This window comes from Canis lupus, chromosome 30 (genome assembly GCF_011100685.1).
Source record: "Canis lupus familiaris isolate Mischka breed German Shepherd chromosome 30, alternate assembly UU_Cfam_GSD_1.0, whole genome shotgun sequence".
Classification (NCBI taxonomy): Eukaryota; Metazoa; Chordata; class Mammalia; order Carnivora; family Canidae; genus Canis; species Canis lupus.
This window is the reverse complement of record NC_049251.1, coordinates 17,265,801-17,280,298: the sequence shown is the minus strand read 5'-3', so window position 1 is coordinate 17,280,298 and position 14,498 is coordinate 17,265,801. Positions and strand designations below refer to the sequence as shown.

Here is a 14,498-nt window from a genome sequence, read left to right as displayed (position 1 = left end):
CGAACCTGAGATTCTACCAAGGTCAGAAATGCTGCACTTCAAGCCAAAAGATCTCCCTTTAGCTTGCTTGTTTTGACTTGTGACCACAACTTTGTCTTGTCTAGGTGTCCAATCACATAAAACACATGCTAATTTCTGTACTACAGCATCCTCTAAAGCAACGGGAGTCCTAATTGTTCCCTTAGAGGGATTCTCTAATTTCTTTGCTCCTCTGATTTCTACAGGACTTTAAGTTGTTTCTCCTAAGATCAAAGAACAAAACAATGGTGTTGGAAATGCTGAACCCAATGCATTACAACATCACCAGCATGATGCCCGAAGTCATGCCTGTGGCCACCATGCCAATCCTGCTGCTCACAGGTTTTCTTCTTTTGGTTTGGAATTATGAAGACACATCCTCAATACCAGGTAAGTCAGTCATTTAGCTATGTAATTAAGGAGATTGTTTACTTGGGTTTTTGGTCCATGAGCGTAAAGACCATTTTGCAAAAGGACAAGGAGCAAACATGAGGAGATGACCGAAGCCCATGGCAATGTGAGCAAATAAAAACTCAGGTGAAAAATTTTATACCAATTATCTGCACATTTCAAATGAAAGTATTTCAAAAAAGATCTTAGATAATTCCTTCCAGTCTGTGCTTTGCTTTGGTGAAGTAGTCTTGGCACAACTATCCTTTAAAGCAAGTTTGAGATGGGGTGAAGCAAGGTAAACCAGGCTTTTTTTTTTTTTTTTTAATTCAAATTCATTCCAATGTTGCTCTGAGGGTAAAAATGTCTCTGGGATGCCTTCTTTAAAAAACAATAGTTTTATTTTTAAGTAATCTCTACATCCAATGTGGAGGTTGAGCTCAGAACCCCAAGATCAAGAATGACACATTCCATCAACTGAGCCAGCCAGGCACCCCTGAAATGCATTCTATACTCCTCTCCTTCTCCCTTCTGCTTTGCCTCATCCATGTATTCTGCCCTCTCCCTTTCTTGACCTTATTTCCTCTCATTATCCCACTCTTCATTTTCTCTTATTCTTGGGGGTAGGTGTGATGGTGGTGCCACTGTAAGGGCTGGCTGGGACCTGGGAATTGGAAGAAAAATGGAGACCACTGTGGTTCCCTTGGAACATCATACCCTGATAGAATCTTCAACAAGGTCTGTGGATTAACCAAAAAGAGAGTATAATTATCTAGATAATTCCAATGGAAACCCCCACCCCTCCACACAGATTAATTCAGAATTATCAGAAATATCCAACTATTTCTTTAGTTTTCAGTGAAAATTCTTCATGGTAGTATATATCCCCAGTCCCATGAGATATCCAGTAAGGCTTTGCTTCAAGAACATAGTCATACACTTCCAAGTGCAGTGGGTCTCATCATAGAGTGATTTAGGGTAGGAGTTTGAAGCTTGTGCAAAGTCCCCTGTGTCTGGATTCTTCCAAATCTTCCAGAGAACTGTCTGCCTATCTATCTGATTCGGCCTGGTATTTTGGGTTGCTTTAATGTCCAATTAAATAGAGCATTTGGTTAATGTTGTTATCTCCTCCCTGAGGGGTCTGAAGGAAGACTCTTTCATGGCCTTAACTTTAACTCCTTTCCCACTACTGCCTCTTCCTCACCAGATTTCTTCTCCCACAGTGGGCTCCCAGGTCAGGATCCATGAATGGAGGGTGAGGTGGAGAGTATTTTTTTTTTTTAACAAGTCTCCTCAGATGTTTATGTTGCAAGTGTTAGAATAAGTCCTTCAGACCTTTGAAGAAGGAGGTCAGCCTAGAGGGGGCAAGCATGAGAGCTGGCATCCCTGAAGCTCTGGATCAGGAGCCCAGGTCAGATCACTCTGTGATCAGGACAGATCACTCTGTCCACCACTCCTGAGCTGGGGACATTGTGTTGTCACACACTAATAGTACTATGGTTATCAGTCATGTCTGGAGCGGGGTCTGCATGTTTATATTTTTAAAAAATCTGGGGTGCCTGGGTGGCTCAGTCAGTTGAACATCTGATGCTTGATTTTGGCTCAGTTCATGATCTTGGAGTTGTGAGATCAAGTCTGCACTGGCCTCTGGGCTGGGCATAGAGCCTGCTGAGGATTCTCTCTCTCCCTCTCCCTCCTGCCCTACCCCCACTAAAAATCAAACAATCAATCAATCAATCTTCCCAGGTGATTTTTCATGAGCAGTCAGGCCTGAGAGCCATAGATATGAGCCTCAACCCTTCATTTGACAGAAGAGGAAATTGAGCCCCAGAGAGGTGAACTGCCTTATCGAAGCAAACCATTATAACAAATATAGGAAACCATGCAGTTCAAACTTTTCATTTTACAAGTGAGGGGTGAAAGCCCAGAGAAAGGAAATGGCTTGTCAGCACCTCAGCTTGAAAGGAAGTGGGAATGCAGGCAAGGGGCCAACCAGGAATTCCTAAATCCCAGGGTGGTGGTCATTTTGCTAACCAGGGAGCTTCTTCCATGCTTTCCTGTTGAAAATGTGAGCTCTGGTCAGAATCCTCTCGTGGCACAGACTAAGGTCCCATGGTGCCTGTGGGGAAGAAAGGTGAGGAAACTTGGGTTTGTTGGGTTGGTTCTTCCTGACCAATACTTCTGTACTCCTTTTGTTGGTTTCCTCAAATCACTGGTTGTCCGGGTTCTTGGTTTTAAGGTTTGGAAGAAACTCAGGGTCAGGGAAAAAAGCCAAAGGGAATTAAGAAGGTATAATGATTTAAAAGCTCTTAAGTAAGTAAGTAAAAATAAATAAATAAAAATAAATAAATAAATAAATAAAAGCTCTTAAGTTAGTTACAATTTATAAAGCAGTTTCACGTTCATTTTTCTCTTGTGATCCTTCCAGGATTCTGGTGAGGTAGGTGTTGTTTATGCCTATTTTGCAGATGAAGAAACTGAGATGAAAGAGGGGAGATGGTGCACAGCTAGTAAGTGATGAAATTGGGACTCAGAGCTAAGTTTCTTGTCCTATATTCCCTGAAGGGCCCTGCTATATCCAGGGCTGAGGAGTATGCGTAGGTGACACCCATAGGCAGATGACTTAGTGCCAGGGAGAGATATAGGAGTCTAGGGGAGGACAGAGTCATTCCTACCTTGGAGTTTTGTAAGTGCCAGTTGTGGGAAATTGCCCCATGTTCACTGATGTCTATCCAGGACCCACAGTTACCAACTACTTAGCCCCTGGCAGCTCTCCTTTCCTCAAGGACACATAGCCATCCCCAACCTTGCACATGGGTTCACTCCCCTCTCTGCCCTGGGCACCATGTCCCCAGAGGGGATCACTGGGAAAAGGACATGGCAACACATTCCCCCTTCTCCTACTGAAAAACAACTTCACAGAAAAGTACACAATTAAATGTCATCACAGTCCAGGACAAGAAACAGGATGTTAAACAGCATCCGGGAACTTCCCTTGTGCCTTTTTAGTCATACCCCTCTCTCACCTCCAGAGGTAAACATTCTTCTATTTTGTGATAATCATTCCCTTGCTTTTTATAGCTTTGCCATCTAATTTCATATCCCTAAACAATACAGATTAATTTTGCCTGGTTTTAAATGTTTTAGCTATCAGAGTCCTTCATTACTTCTTCTATAGGGCTTCTCTTGCTCAATATTATGTCTGTAAGATTCATCCATGTTATGACATGCCTCTATAGTTCATATGGTATGCAGTAGCTCAAACATCTCGTGGTTTAATTACTGATGCTGTTGGTGGACATTTGGTTGTCTCCAGTTTGGGACTATTGTGAACAGTGCTGCTAAGACCCTTTATGTGCACAGGTTTCTCTAGGGTATACACCTAGCAAGGAATGCAGCAGCTTCTTGATTAGGGCAGTGGGTGAGAGATCCCAGATGTTTGCTTCCCAGAAGCCGCTTCTGCACAAAAATGCAGTGTAGTATTTATTGCTCCTCTTAGGGTGTGAAAGAGGCTCCCGCAATTAGTACATGCCCAGGTCATCATTCCCAAATCTGAGAAGCAGGGAGCAGCTTAATGTGGATGCAACCAGAATATTTCCCTAATATCCTACCAAAATTTCTCCCCTCCTAGAGTATTCTTTTCTCAGCTTCTCATCTGTACGGTATAAGATACATATGTAAATCAAAGGATCACATTGTGTTGTAATTATTCAATACTGTGCTTTCTCTGCACATACTCTCCTCTCCTGACAGGACTCTGATGGGAACCTAGTTATGCTTATCGTACCATCTCCAGTCTCTGATGTGTAGCTAGTGTCTATACCTAGTAGGGTCTCGGTAAGTGTTTGCTGAATGAAGTAAGCTGTCACACGATTCATCACTAGAAACCCTAGACTTGAATTCCCTTCTGGTTAGAACATTCAGGTTTTCAACCTGAGAAAAGTACATCATCATCTCCCTTTCTCAGTGGATAGTTAGGCACTGTCATGTTTCAAAACTGAATGGTGATTCCCTAAAATTAAGACTCTCTACATGGCACCAAACTGTTAGATAAAAAAACAAAGAGTGTAGCCTTTCATTTGTATGTCTTTGATCCTCATGGGCCTAGGATATTAAGGAAGTAAACGTTTGTTGAATGAGTCTATTCCCAAATAGCTGGGTGTCTGATCTCGTATGGACTAAACATACATGAAACAATATTTTTCCATTTTATCAAAATGTAAATACAACCCAAAATACTCTAAATGAGGATGATATTTAAGACTTCATCCTTTATATAATGCACACATATCTAGTTAATTTAAAAAATTCACCAGGAAACCTTTATTAAGCATCCACAACGTTTTATGCTGTTAAAGACTCAGCAAAGTAGTTTGTTACTATGTGTATGTTAGAGATCTGTATATCTGATGACCTTTTAAGGAAAAACGTATTCAAATTTGCTTGTTTTAATCTTTTGAAGAACTTAATGAAATTATTTAACATAAAGTCAGTCATCTATTTACCATACAGTGTTACTGCAACAATCAGAAGATTAAGGAAGAACCCTCTCAAAATGTTTTGGTTCTACAGATCTTACCAAAGACCTTCACTTTAAGGGGGGAAAAAACAAAACAAAGAAACAGTCTTATTCCCATTAATCCAGCTATTGCAAAGTTAAAGACTAAATCTTATTTGCCGAATTTGGGACTTAACATCCAATTTAGATGATTTAAGAAAAATCTTAGATTATCTAGATTTATTTACACAGATGATGGAGTGAGAATACTGTCTCATACAGTTGTGCATGTTGGCTTCCTATTTTACTGCTGGAATGGAATTAGAGGAGAAAGATTTAATTTAGAAAAGCTACTACTTCACAGGAAAACTCCTAAAACCATTCCAAGAAGTTTTTGTCTAACTTTTTACCACCATCAGTAAAATCAAGCTACTAAGTTTGTTCTCTGGCCTAAGTAATTGCAAATTCCTTTTTTTTTTTTTTTTTTGTTACGTAAGCAATGCACATGAGTGGTAACTGCTCTTGAGTAAAACCACATCACTGGACCCAAATTCTAGTTTAGACACTGATCAGACTCATTGCCTAATTCCTCAATGCTTAACTGTATTTTTTTGACTAATGAGATTTAGCTTAGGATTCTTTTCTTAAACCGAGTTCTTTTTGAAGGAAAAAAAAGAAATGGATATTCTTTATTTGGACATTATCTTTGCAGACCATGTCCCTCAGTTAAAAAGATTACACCAAAACTACAACCTAATTTTAACCCACCAATTCCATCAGCTGAGGCATTCAAACCAAAAGTTTTCAGACATAACTAGGCAGCCGAACAGATCAGCTTGTCACATGTCCTGGTTTCCATGCTTGTAACTAGAGGGACTGATTGACTTGTGTTTAAAACTCACTGACACTGTTTAATATGGCAAGAAAATAGTAGACACATACCCTGGTTCAAACAGACTGAAATGATCAAGACCAAATGGAACTAGTGTGGTATGGACACTGAACTACTGTTTTTTCATGTTAAGCTTGTTTTCTAGTGATTCACAAATACACATCAGAATATGTAAAAGAACTTTTAGATATATAAAAACACAAACAGCAATAACATAAAGCACTTGTTCTTCTTTGGTGTTTACTAAAATTCTGACTGTGATCTGATAACTCTCCTAGGTCCTGGCTATTGTATGGGAATTGGGCCCCTAATTTCCCACTGCAGGTTCCTATGGATGGGGATTGGCAGTGCTTGCAACTACTACAACAAGATGTACGGAGAATTCATGAGAGTCTGGATATGTGGAGAGGAAACACTCATTATTAGCAAGTGAGTCTGTTAATAATCGGAGACATATTTTTTAAAACCAAGGCTGTGTTTTTTCCTATTAAGTAACAAACTTATTCTGGTATCTTGATGCTTTTGTTGCTAAAGCTGTGTTTTTACTACTTAAATGAAGATGAACAATTCCCAGGTAGAAATCTAACCCTATGAGACAAGTGCAATAATTGGGCTTTGCCTAAACCCAGAAGTACATGGATAAGGAACTCTGGAAAGCTATTTGAAATTTCTCTGAGCAGTGAGTGTGGAAACTTAGAATCCAAGGATTTGGGTTTGACAAAATATACTTTAGAGAGAGGTATTATCTTTTCTACTCTCCTAAGATCTGATCTGATCTCTGTACATAAGCAGTTCAAACAAAACAAAACACCTGAGAGAAAGGAAACTGTACCAGTTTGATAATGTGCTTCTAATGGCAGGCTCCTGAGCACCACTAGAGGGGTAAACGGGAGGAAAAAATGCCAGTCATATGCTCCTAGTCTATTTATGACTGTGGGCCTACGTCTCAGCTGAGTTATCTTAAATAAATTAGGAATATTACCTATTTAAAAAAGTGATTTATCTTTTTTGGATAAGTTTAGCAGATTGAATTCATCCAGGGTTAACCAAATAGGCATCAACTGTAGAGAACTAGTTTTGTGAAATACTAGTTTTCTTATTTATTGAGCATAGAAAATGGAGAATTTCAGAGAACACATTTCCCTAGACTTTCAGTTATCTTTACCGAGTATCTTACAAGGTTATATGCCAACACTGTCTCATTCATGAGTTTTTATATTCCCTGACAGGGCTTTACCCACAAACTGAAACCAACTAGGGTTTTACTTATTTGTTAGAATTTTTTGTCCAGGTTCGTAGACTATTGCCCAGAAGTAACTGAAGCATTTCTGGAAACTACATTGATTTCTTTTAAGCCAAGATTACATACATCATTTCATAAAATACCACAGTAATCTCAAAGCCCAATTCTTTGACCCAAACAACTGACAGAATGGAGTAGAGGACAATAATTACCCCTGGATTTTACTTTGATTACTCTGGTCAGTCAAATTTAGGTGATTTTGGTAAGTTCTCATTTTAAAAATCGATACTTTACTTACCTTAGCAACTGGCTACAGTCTCAAAATGTCCTGGGACTGATGACACGAGGGCTTGGGGGCTTGGGACATTTGCCCTTGTTCTTTCATCCAGCAGCCCAGCGAGTTGCCTTCCAGGCTGCCTCAGCAGACAGGTGACATGATCCACAGGATATTTATCCAAAACAATATCTGTCTACAGCTCAGGATCTTAAGCCATGGTTCTCACCCTGGCTGCACATTGAAATCACCCAGTGAGCTTTTAAAAACCCCAATGTTTGGGGGTTTGGGGTCCCAGCCACAGGCCCAGCTTTCAGAATCTCTAGCGGTGGAACCCATGCATCAGGTGTATGTAGAGCTCTCCATGTAATGCCAGTATACTGCAGAGCCTGAGACAAGAGAGCAGGTAAGTGGCTTCTAGCACAAGGGGGCCTTTCCTTGGGGTTGGGGGAGCAGCTAAGCAGGGTTGGAGTGCTTTGTCTTGTCATCTTACTCTTCAGTCTAGCTCAGGTGGTGGTAGTGTAAGATGAGAACTAGAGTGAAGAAGGTAACAAAAGACCAGAGGACCAGAACAGAAATCGCTCTTAGATGACACATACTTGGGTCACCAAAGACGATCCTGAAGCCCAAAGGCGCTCCTGAAGTAGGATTTTTGTTACAGTGCAGGATGGCCTCTGACCACTCTGCTGCCTTCATTAAGAAAGTGGCCTTAAAAAAAAAAAAAAAAAAAGAAAGTGGCCTTAGACACTTGACAGGATGAGGACTGGGTGTTATTCTATACGTTGGCAAATTGAACACCAATAAAGATAAATTTATAAAAATAAATAAATTCTAACATCATAAAAAAAAAGAAAGAAAGTGGCCTTAGAGACTCAGGCCTGACCAACTCAGGTGCTGATTCACGCTGGAGATGTGCACACAAACCATCTCGCCCTTCCCCCAGCTCTCCCAGTTCTCTCCTCCTCCTGTCCTCACAGGCTTTTCACCGGAGTCTTTGTGTTCTCCTTAATTGCCTCCCAGCCGCTCAATTTTGTTGTTAAGGGCTGAGCTCCCTGAGGGAATAGGATGTGTTTGTCCCCATCTCCTTCCCTTGCCTACTCTTCAGGTCCCTTCCAGAACTACCCGTGCCTCTTGAAAATACCCCATTGGACCTCAGAAAGCTTTTTATTTTTAGTAGAATAGTTTGCTAGGGTTTTTTTTCCCCCTTTTGAAAAATTTGAGATCTGCAGTCATTACAACTGAGCAGAAATTATGACCCAACTTTTCCTATCAGCATAGTCCCGAAGAGGGGCTACAGAACTTCCTGGGGGGAGTCAGGCCCAGAGTGCTGCCAGGATGTTGCCCGAGCAATTAGGAGTTTGGGGGGAAATTTTATCTCGTCATGGGTAAAGTATGCACAATTCCCCAGGCAGGTAAACTCTAAATTAATGAGGGTCTAATGGATGCTGTGCATGACACTGTATGCTGTGTGGATATATTAGTTTTTGTAATGAATACAATAAAATATGAGCAGCATCCATAAAGGGAAGTTAGCAAATTAACATGCTAATTAGGGTTATATTTGCAAACCTCTTAGTAATTAACATACTAATTAAAATTACATTTGGGGACACCTGTGTAGCTCAGCGGTTGAGCGTCTTGTCTTGCCTTTGGCTCAGGGCGTGATCCCGGGGTCCTGGGATCGAGTCCTGCATCGGGCTCCCTGCGTGGAACCTGCTTCTCTCTGCCTATGTCTCTGCCTCTCTCTCTGCCTCTCTCATGAATAAATAAATAAAAATCTTTTTAAAAATTACATTTTTATATCATGCCTACATTTATAGGGAATGCATTCATGTATTCTTTCAACATATATTTATTGGCAATTTACTATATACTAAGCACTGGGTGATCCTAACATATAATCTTTATTGGTTCCCATTCATTCATTAAATAAGCATTTGTTGAGGACTAAACTATGTACACTGGGTATCATGAACAAATCTGCCAAATATCCCTATTCTCCTGGAGAAATACTTTGTTGTATTGTTAGTAGTATACCAACAATAGATGAGTAAAACATAGTATATGAGTAGGGTGACAATTGTCTTGGTATGCCTGGGACTAGGGAGCGTTTCTCAGGATGTAGGACTTTGAACGCTAAAACTGGGACAGTCCCAAGCAAACCAAGATGGTTGCTCACACTATCATCAGGTAAATACATGCTATATAGGAAACTAAAGTAGGGAGAGCCAGTTGCAGGGATGGAAGTGCAATTATGGTCAAGAAAGGCCTCATTGAGAAATTAGCATTTGGATAAAGACCTAATGGAAGTAAGGGAGTGAGTCATGCAGAGAAGCAGAGGAAAAGCATTCTGAGCGGAAGGAAGAGCAAGTGCAAAGGCACTGAAGTGGAAGGCTGTCTGAAATGTTCAAGGAACACCAAGGATACCAGTGTGGCTAGGGAAAGAACAGTGGAGATGACATTAGAAAGGTATTAGGCTACCCAGTCATGGTGGGCCTTCTTGGCCATTGTAACAACTCTGAATTAACAACCCTGCATGGGATGGGAAGCCTTTGAAGAGTTTGAGCAGAAGAGTGACATATCTGACTCATTCATGTTTCAGCACATTCCTGGCTTCTCTACTCACATTCTACCCCCATTCTACCCACATTCTTTAAGAATAGGTGCTAAAGGGAACAAGGATGAATGCACAGAGAGCAGTTAGGCAGGAGATGATGGTGGCTGGTAGACGTGAGAGCAGTAGAGGTAATAAGAGCACTGGGTGTTATTCTGTATGTTGACAAATTGAACACCAATAAAAAATTATTAAAAAGTGAAATTCTAGACATATCTTGAATGCAAAGCCAATAAAGTGCTAAGAGACTGGATGTTGGGTGTAAGAATCAAGGCAATAGCATAGTTTTTCCCTTGAATACCTAGAAAAATGAGGGTATCATTACCTCAGATAGGCGGAGCAAATTTGGGATGGGAAGAAATAGGGATTCCATTTGGAATATTTTGACTTGACAGCTGAGTGGAATGTTGTGAAAGAAGGTCTGAGTCTTTAGGCACCCTCCCCAGCTATAGTCAGAAACTAGAAAAGTAGGCTGAGAAGGATAGCCATAGAAGGGAAAACCAGAAGAGTGTGGTAGTCTGAAAGTCAGGTGATGAGTGCATATCAAGGAGGGGGGAATTGCCAGATAGTGCCTGGTGAATGGAAAATTTGAGTGTTGCATTTAACAATAAGTCATGGGTGACCTTGAAAAGGATAGTTTCAATAGAGTGGTGAGGGCAAAAGTTTGACTATAGTATAGAATGAAAGGAAAGAATTAGAAGCAGCATGTGTAGACAACTGTTCCAAGGAGTTTGTCATAAGGGCAGCAGAGAAGTGGAACAAAGAAATAGAAAGGATGTATGGTCCAATGACTTTTTGTTAAGATAGATACACATCGCATCGTGTATTGCGATGGCAATGTGGGATTACAGAAAAAAATTGCTGATGGAAGAGAAAGGAATGTGTTAGGTGAGATGTAAAAGGCATCCAAGTGACAAGTGGAGTTGGTCTTCACTAGAGACATGGAAGTTTATCCACAGTAAGTTTGGGAAGTTTGAATCTATAAGCATGGATCCTAAAAGTTGGAGCTTGCAGAGTTTCTAGTTGTTTCTTTTTCCTCAGTAAAATAGGAAATAAAGTCTTCAACTCTAAGACTGAGGAAGTAAAATACTTGAGGATAGAGGAGGCAGAACAAAATAGTCATCTAGAACAGTGACTGTGAATGGACTTAGGGAAATGTAGTAGATTTGCCAGCTGCACTAAGGGCTCACTTGAATTTAACTGGGACCTGTCCGTGTGTGTGTGTGTGCACGCATGTACATGAACATGTGCATGTATGTTTTTTTACCCAGCCACATTCAGCTGCCAGGGGCAAGCACAGAGTCAGCTAAGAGTTGGATTTAGCCAGGGGTGAGCTTTTATGAGGCAACTATGACAAAGTAAGGAGAGGGTCAAGGGAGTTGAGAATGCATGGAAGAGAGTAATTTTAATGATTGATGATAAAATGGGTTTTCCCCCCCCCAACTTTCTATTAAGAAAATACTCAAATGAACAGGAAAACTGTGAGAGGAATCCTCCCTCCTCTGACATTGACCTTTTGAAGAGATTAGGTCAATTGTTTTATGTGATGTTCCACATTTCCAAATTTCATTATATTATGGTGTCACTTAACATAGTCCTTGATTCCCTATATTTCTTATAAACTGAATATTATGTCTTAAGGCTCAGTTGCATTCAGGTTAACACCTTTTGTAATTGTCATAGTAGGCACTTCATGTTGCATCACATCAGGAGACAAGGAATGGTTGTCCCACTAGTAGGGATGTTAAATGTGATCATTGGGTAGGGTAGTTACAGCCAGATCTCTCTGTTATAAAGATTGTTTTTCTCTTACAGTGACTCCAGTATTTCAGCTGGGTGAGTGCAGATAGTAGAGGGGCAAAGGACAGGGGAAAGGCAATGGGATCGAAAGACTCAGGCACAAGACAGGTCTACACAGGCAAGTGCTTTTAAATGTTTAACACCAATTATTCCATTAATTTTTCCTCCATATTCCTAGTACTCATCATTCTTGAGCTTGGCCACAGATATGAGTCCTTTTGATTTTGAAGATTTTGTTTTTTTTTTGAAGATTTTATTTTTTAGGAATCTCTATGCCCAACATGGGTCGAACTCACAACCCCGAGGTCAAGAGTCATAACAAGTTCCATCAACTGAGCCAGCCAGGTGCCCCTGTGTGAGTCCTTTAAATTCAGAACTGAAGGTGGCTTCCTCCTCACTACCCAAGAACTTACTCTGGCTACTTTTCATTTTGAATAGATAATAGGTTTGCCAACTTTGGCAATATCTTTTGACTTCAGTCATGTTTAAAGAAGAATAATGAAGGGGACTGGGGATACAGGCTTCCAGTATGGAATGAATAAGTCACAAGGATGAAAGGTACTGTATAGGGAATACAGTCAAAGGTATTGTAATAGCATTGCATGATGAGCAAGGCATAATGTATCAACTTGTTGAATGACCATGTTGTACACCTGAAACTAATGTAACACTGTGTCAACTATGGAAGGGAGGAAGGGAGAGAGGGAGGAAAGAAGGCAGGCAGGCCCCAGTTACCATACAACTTACACTGCCCACTATCCCTTCTGAGCCTGGGGACTCCCTTGGTCTCTCTTCCCAGTCAGTATAACATCTCCCTTAACTGGAGTTATGGGGCAGGCCCACAAGGCTGGAGCAAGGTCTCTACTATTTTCCTGAATGCCCTGAGAGCTCTGGGCTGGAGTCCCTAGTTCTTTACCAATTTTCTTTTCTTCACTTTCTTGATGTACTCTGGCTAGACAGAGCCAGCCTATTTTGATAAAAGACTTTTTTTGAAATCCCTCACCTGCAGCCGGTCAGTCTTCTCCTGCCAGGTGTATCACATTTGTCTTGTCAGCTTTGTCCCCTGCCAAGTCTGAGCCTCTGACTCCAAATCAATGAGATGTTGGCGCCCCCTAAAGAACACATTTACTAATACACATTTAGTCAGGTTTAAGGTTGGGGTCTCTTGTTCTCTTTTTTTTTTTTTTTTTTTTTAAATCTTTATTTATTTATGATAGTCACACAGAGAGAGAGAGAGGCAGTGACACAGGCAGGGGAGAAGCAGTCCTCCTGCCCCGGGAGCCCGACGTGGGGATTTCGATCCCGGGTCTCCAGGATCGCGCCCTGGGCCAAAGCATGCGCCAAACCGCTGCGCCACCCAGGGATCCCTCTTGTTCTCTTTTTAAAATTGATTAGTATTTTATCTTTGTGTATCGTGTAACCATTTGCTTCGACTTGGATAGAACTGGAGGGTATGATGCTGAGTAAGTCAATCGGAGGACAAACATTATATGGTCTCATTCATTTGGGGAATATAAAAAATAGTGAAAGGAAGAAGGGGAAAGAGAGAACTGAGTGGAAATATCAAGAGGGAGACAGAACATGAAGAGAATCCTTAACTCTGGAATGAACATGGGTAGTGGAAAGGGAGGTTGGCGGGGTTTGTGTACTGGGTAGAATGGCACTGGTCATGGACTTGACGGATGAGCACTGGGTGTTATGCTATATGTTGGCAAATCAAACTCCAATAAAAAAATACAAAAAATACATTAGTAATTCTTCAAAGTAAATGGACAGGTTGATGTGATTAATTTAATGCAGTATATAGAAGCTCCAGGTGTCAAAGCAGAAAAAAATAGTGTACTGCTTTACCTCTGAGCACTTAAAATTTTTAGATATGAATTTGTGAATGAAGAATGTACAAATTACTTATTTTCTGCTGTAATTATAGAATAAGTTGGGGAAGGTAAGAGAAGGCTAAAGTCCTGAAATATATTAATAAGCTTTTAAGTCCTCTTATAGAACAATTTTTCTGTACAGGACAAAATTTTAGCTGTTTGTCAGTCAAATTAATTCCTTGGAATACAAACAGAAGCATCTGGATTTTTGTTTTTATTTTTGTTGCTAGGAAGAGAAAAACTTGTCCGAAACTCAGGGATCATTTGATGAATGTTATCTGGAATCAAATCGAGAGAATATTTGACCTAATAGAGAGTATATTGATTTGAAAACAAGATTTTTTTTCCTGAAAGAAATTATCTAGTATACAATTTATTCATATAATAATTCTATTTTCATTTCTTGACATTGCTATTATTTCAGGGTCTTCCTCTTAAAATTTAAATAGAACTATGGAACCATCATAAATGTGAGGGTTTAGCTAATACCTAGCCTTTAGCCTAATCTACTCAGCCAGAGCATAGCTCCTTTGTCCCAATGTCTTCTTTGGGAATGTGTTTTCACAGGCATTAACTGAACAACCTCATCAAGGCAAAGTCATCCTTTTAGGAACCAAGTATCAACTTTAAGAGGGAAGAGCAAGTGGTAGGATGGCCACTCCAGCCCAGCGAAAGAACCAGGTGCCTATACTACAAAGGCTACTCCTCATCTCTGAGAGTTATGTGTACAAAAGCCCCAGGGTAGGAGAATTTGCAGCTGAGAAACAAAATTTCAGTGGAGAAGTAGAGAGGAAGAACCAAAGTTGCAATGAACATGTAAAAACTTGTATAAATACTAAGTTCACCAAAATTAAAAAATAACAGCATCTAAAATATAACATTGATGATATTT

At 40.4% G+C, this 14,498-nt stretch overlaps 1 protein-coding gene across 1 annotated transcript in view; it reads left to right on the top strand.

Moving 5' to 3' along the window:
• Nucleotides 1-263: 263 nt before the first annotated feature.
• Nucleotides 264-14,498, top strand: part of CYP19A1 (cytochrome P450 family 19 subfamily A member 1) — a 31,751-nt gene continuing 17,516 nt past the window's right edge. Inside the window, 2 exon segments of the mRNA NM_001008715.1 lie at nucleotides 264-408; nucleotides 6,077-6,227. Of these exon segments, the coding sequence (NP_001008715.1) occupies nucleotides 264-408; nucleotides 6,077-6,227 (296 nt within the window).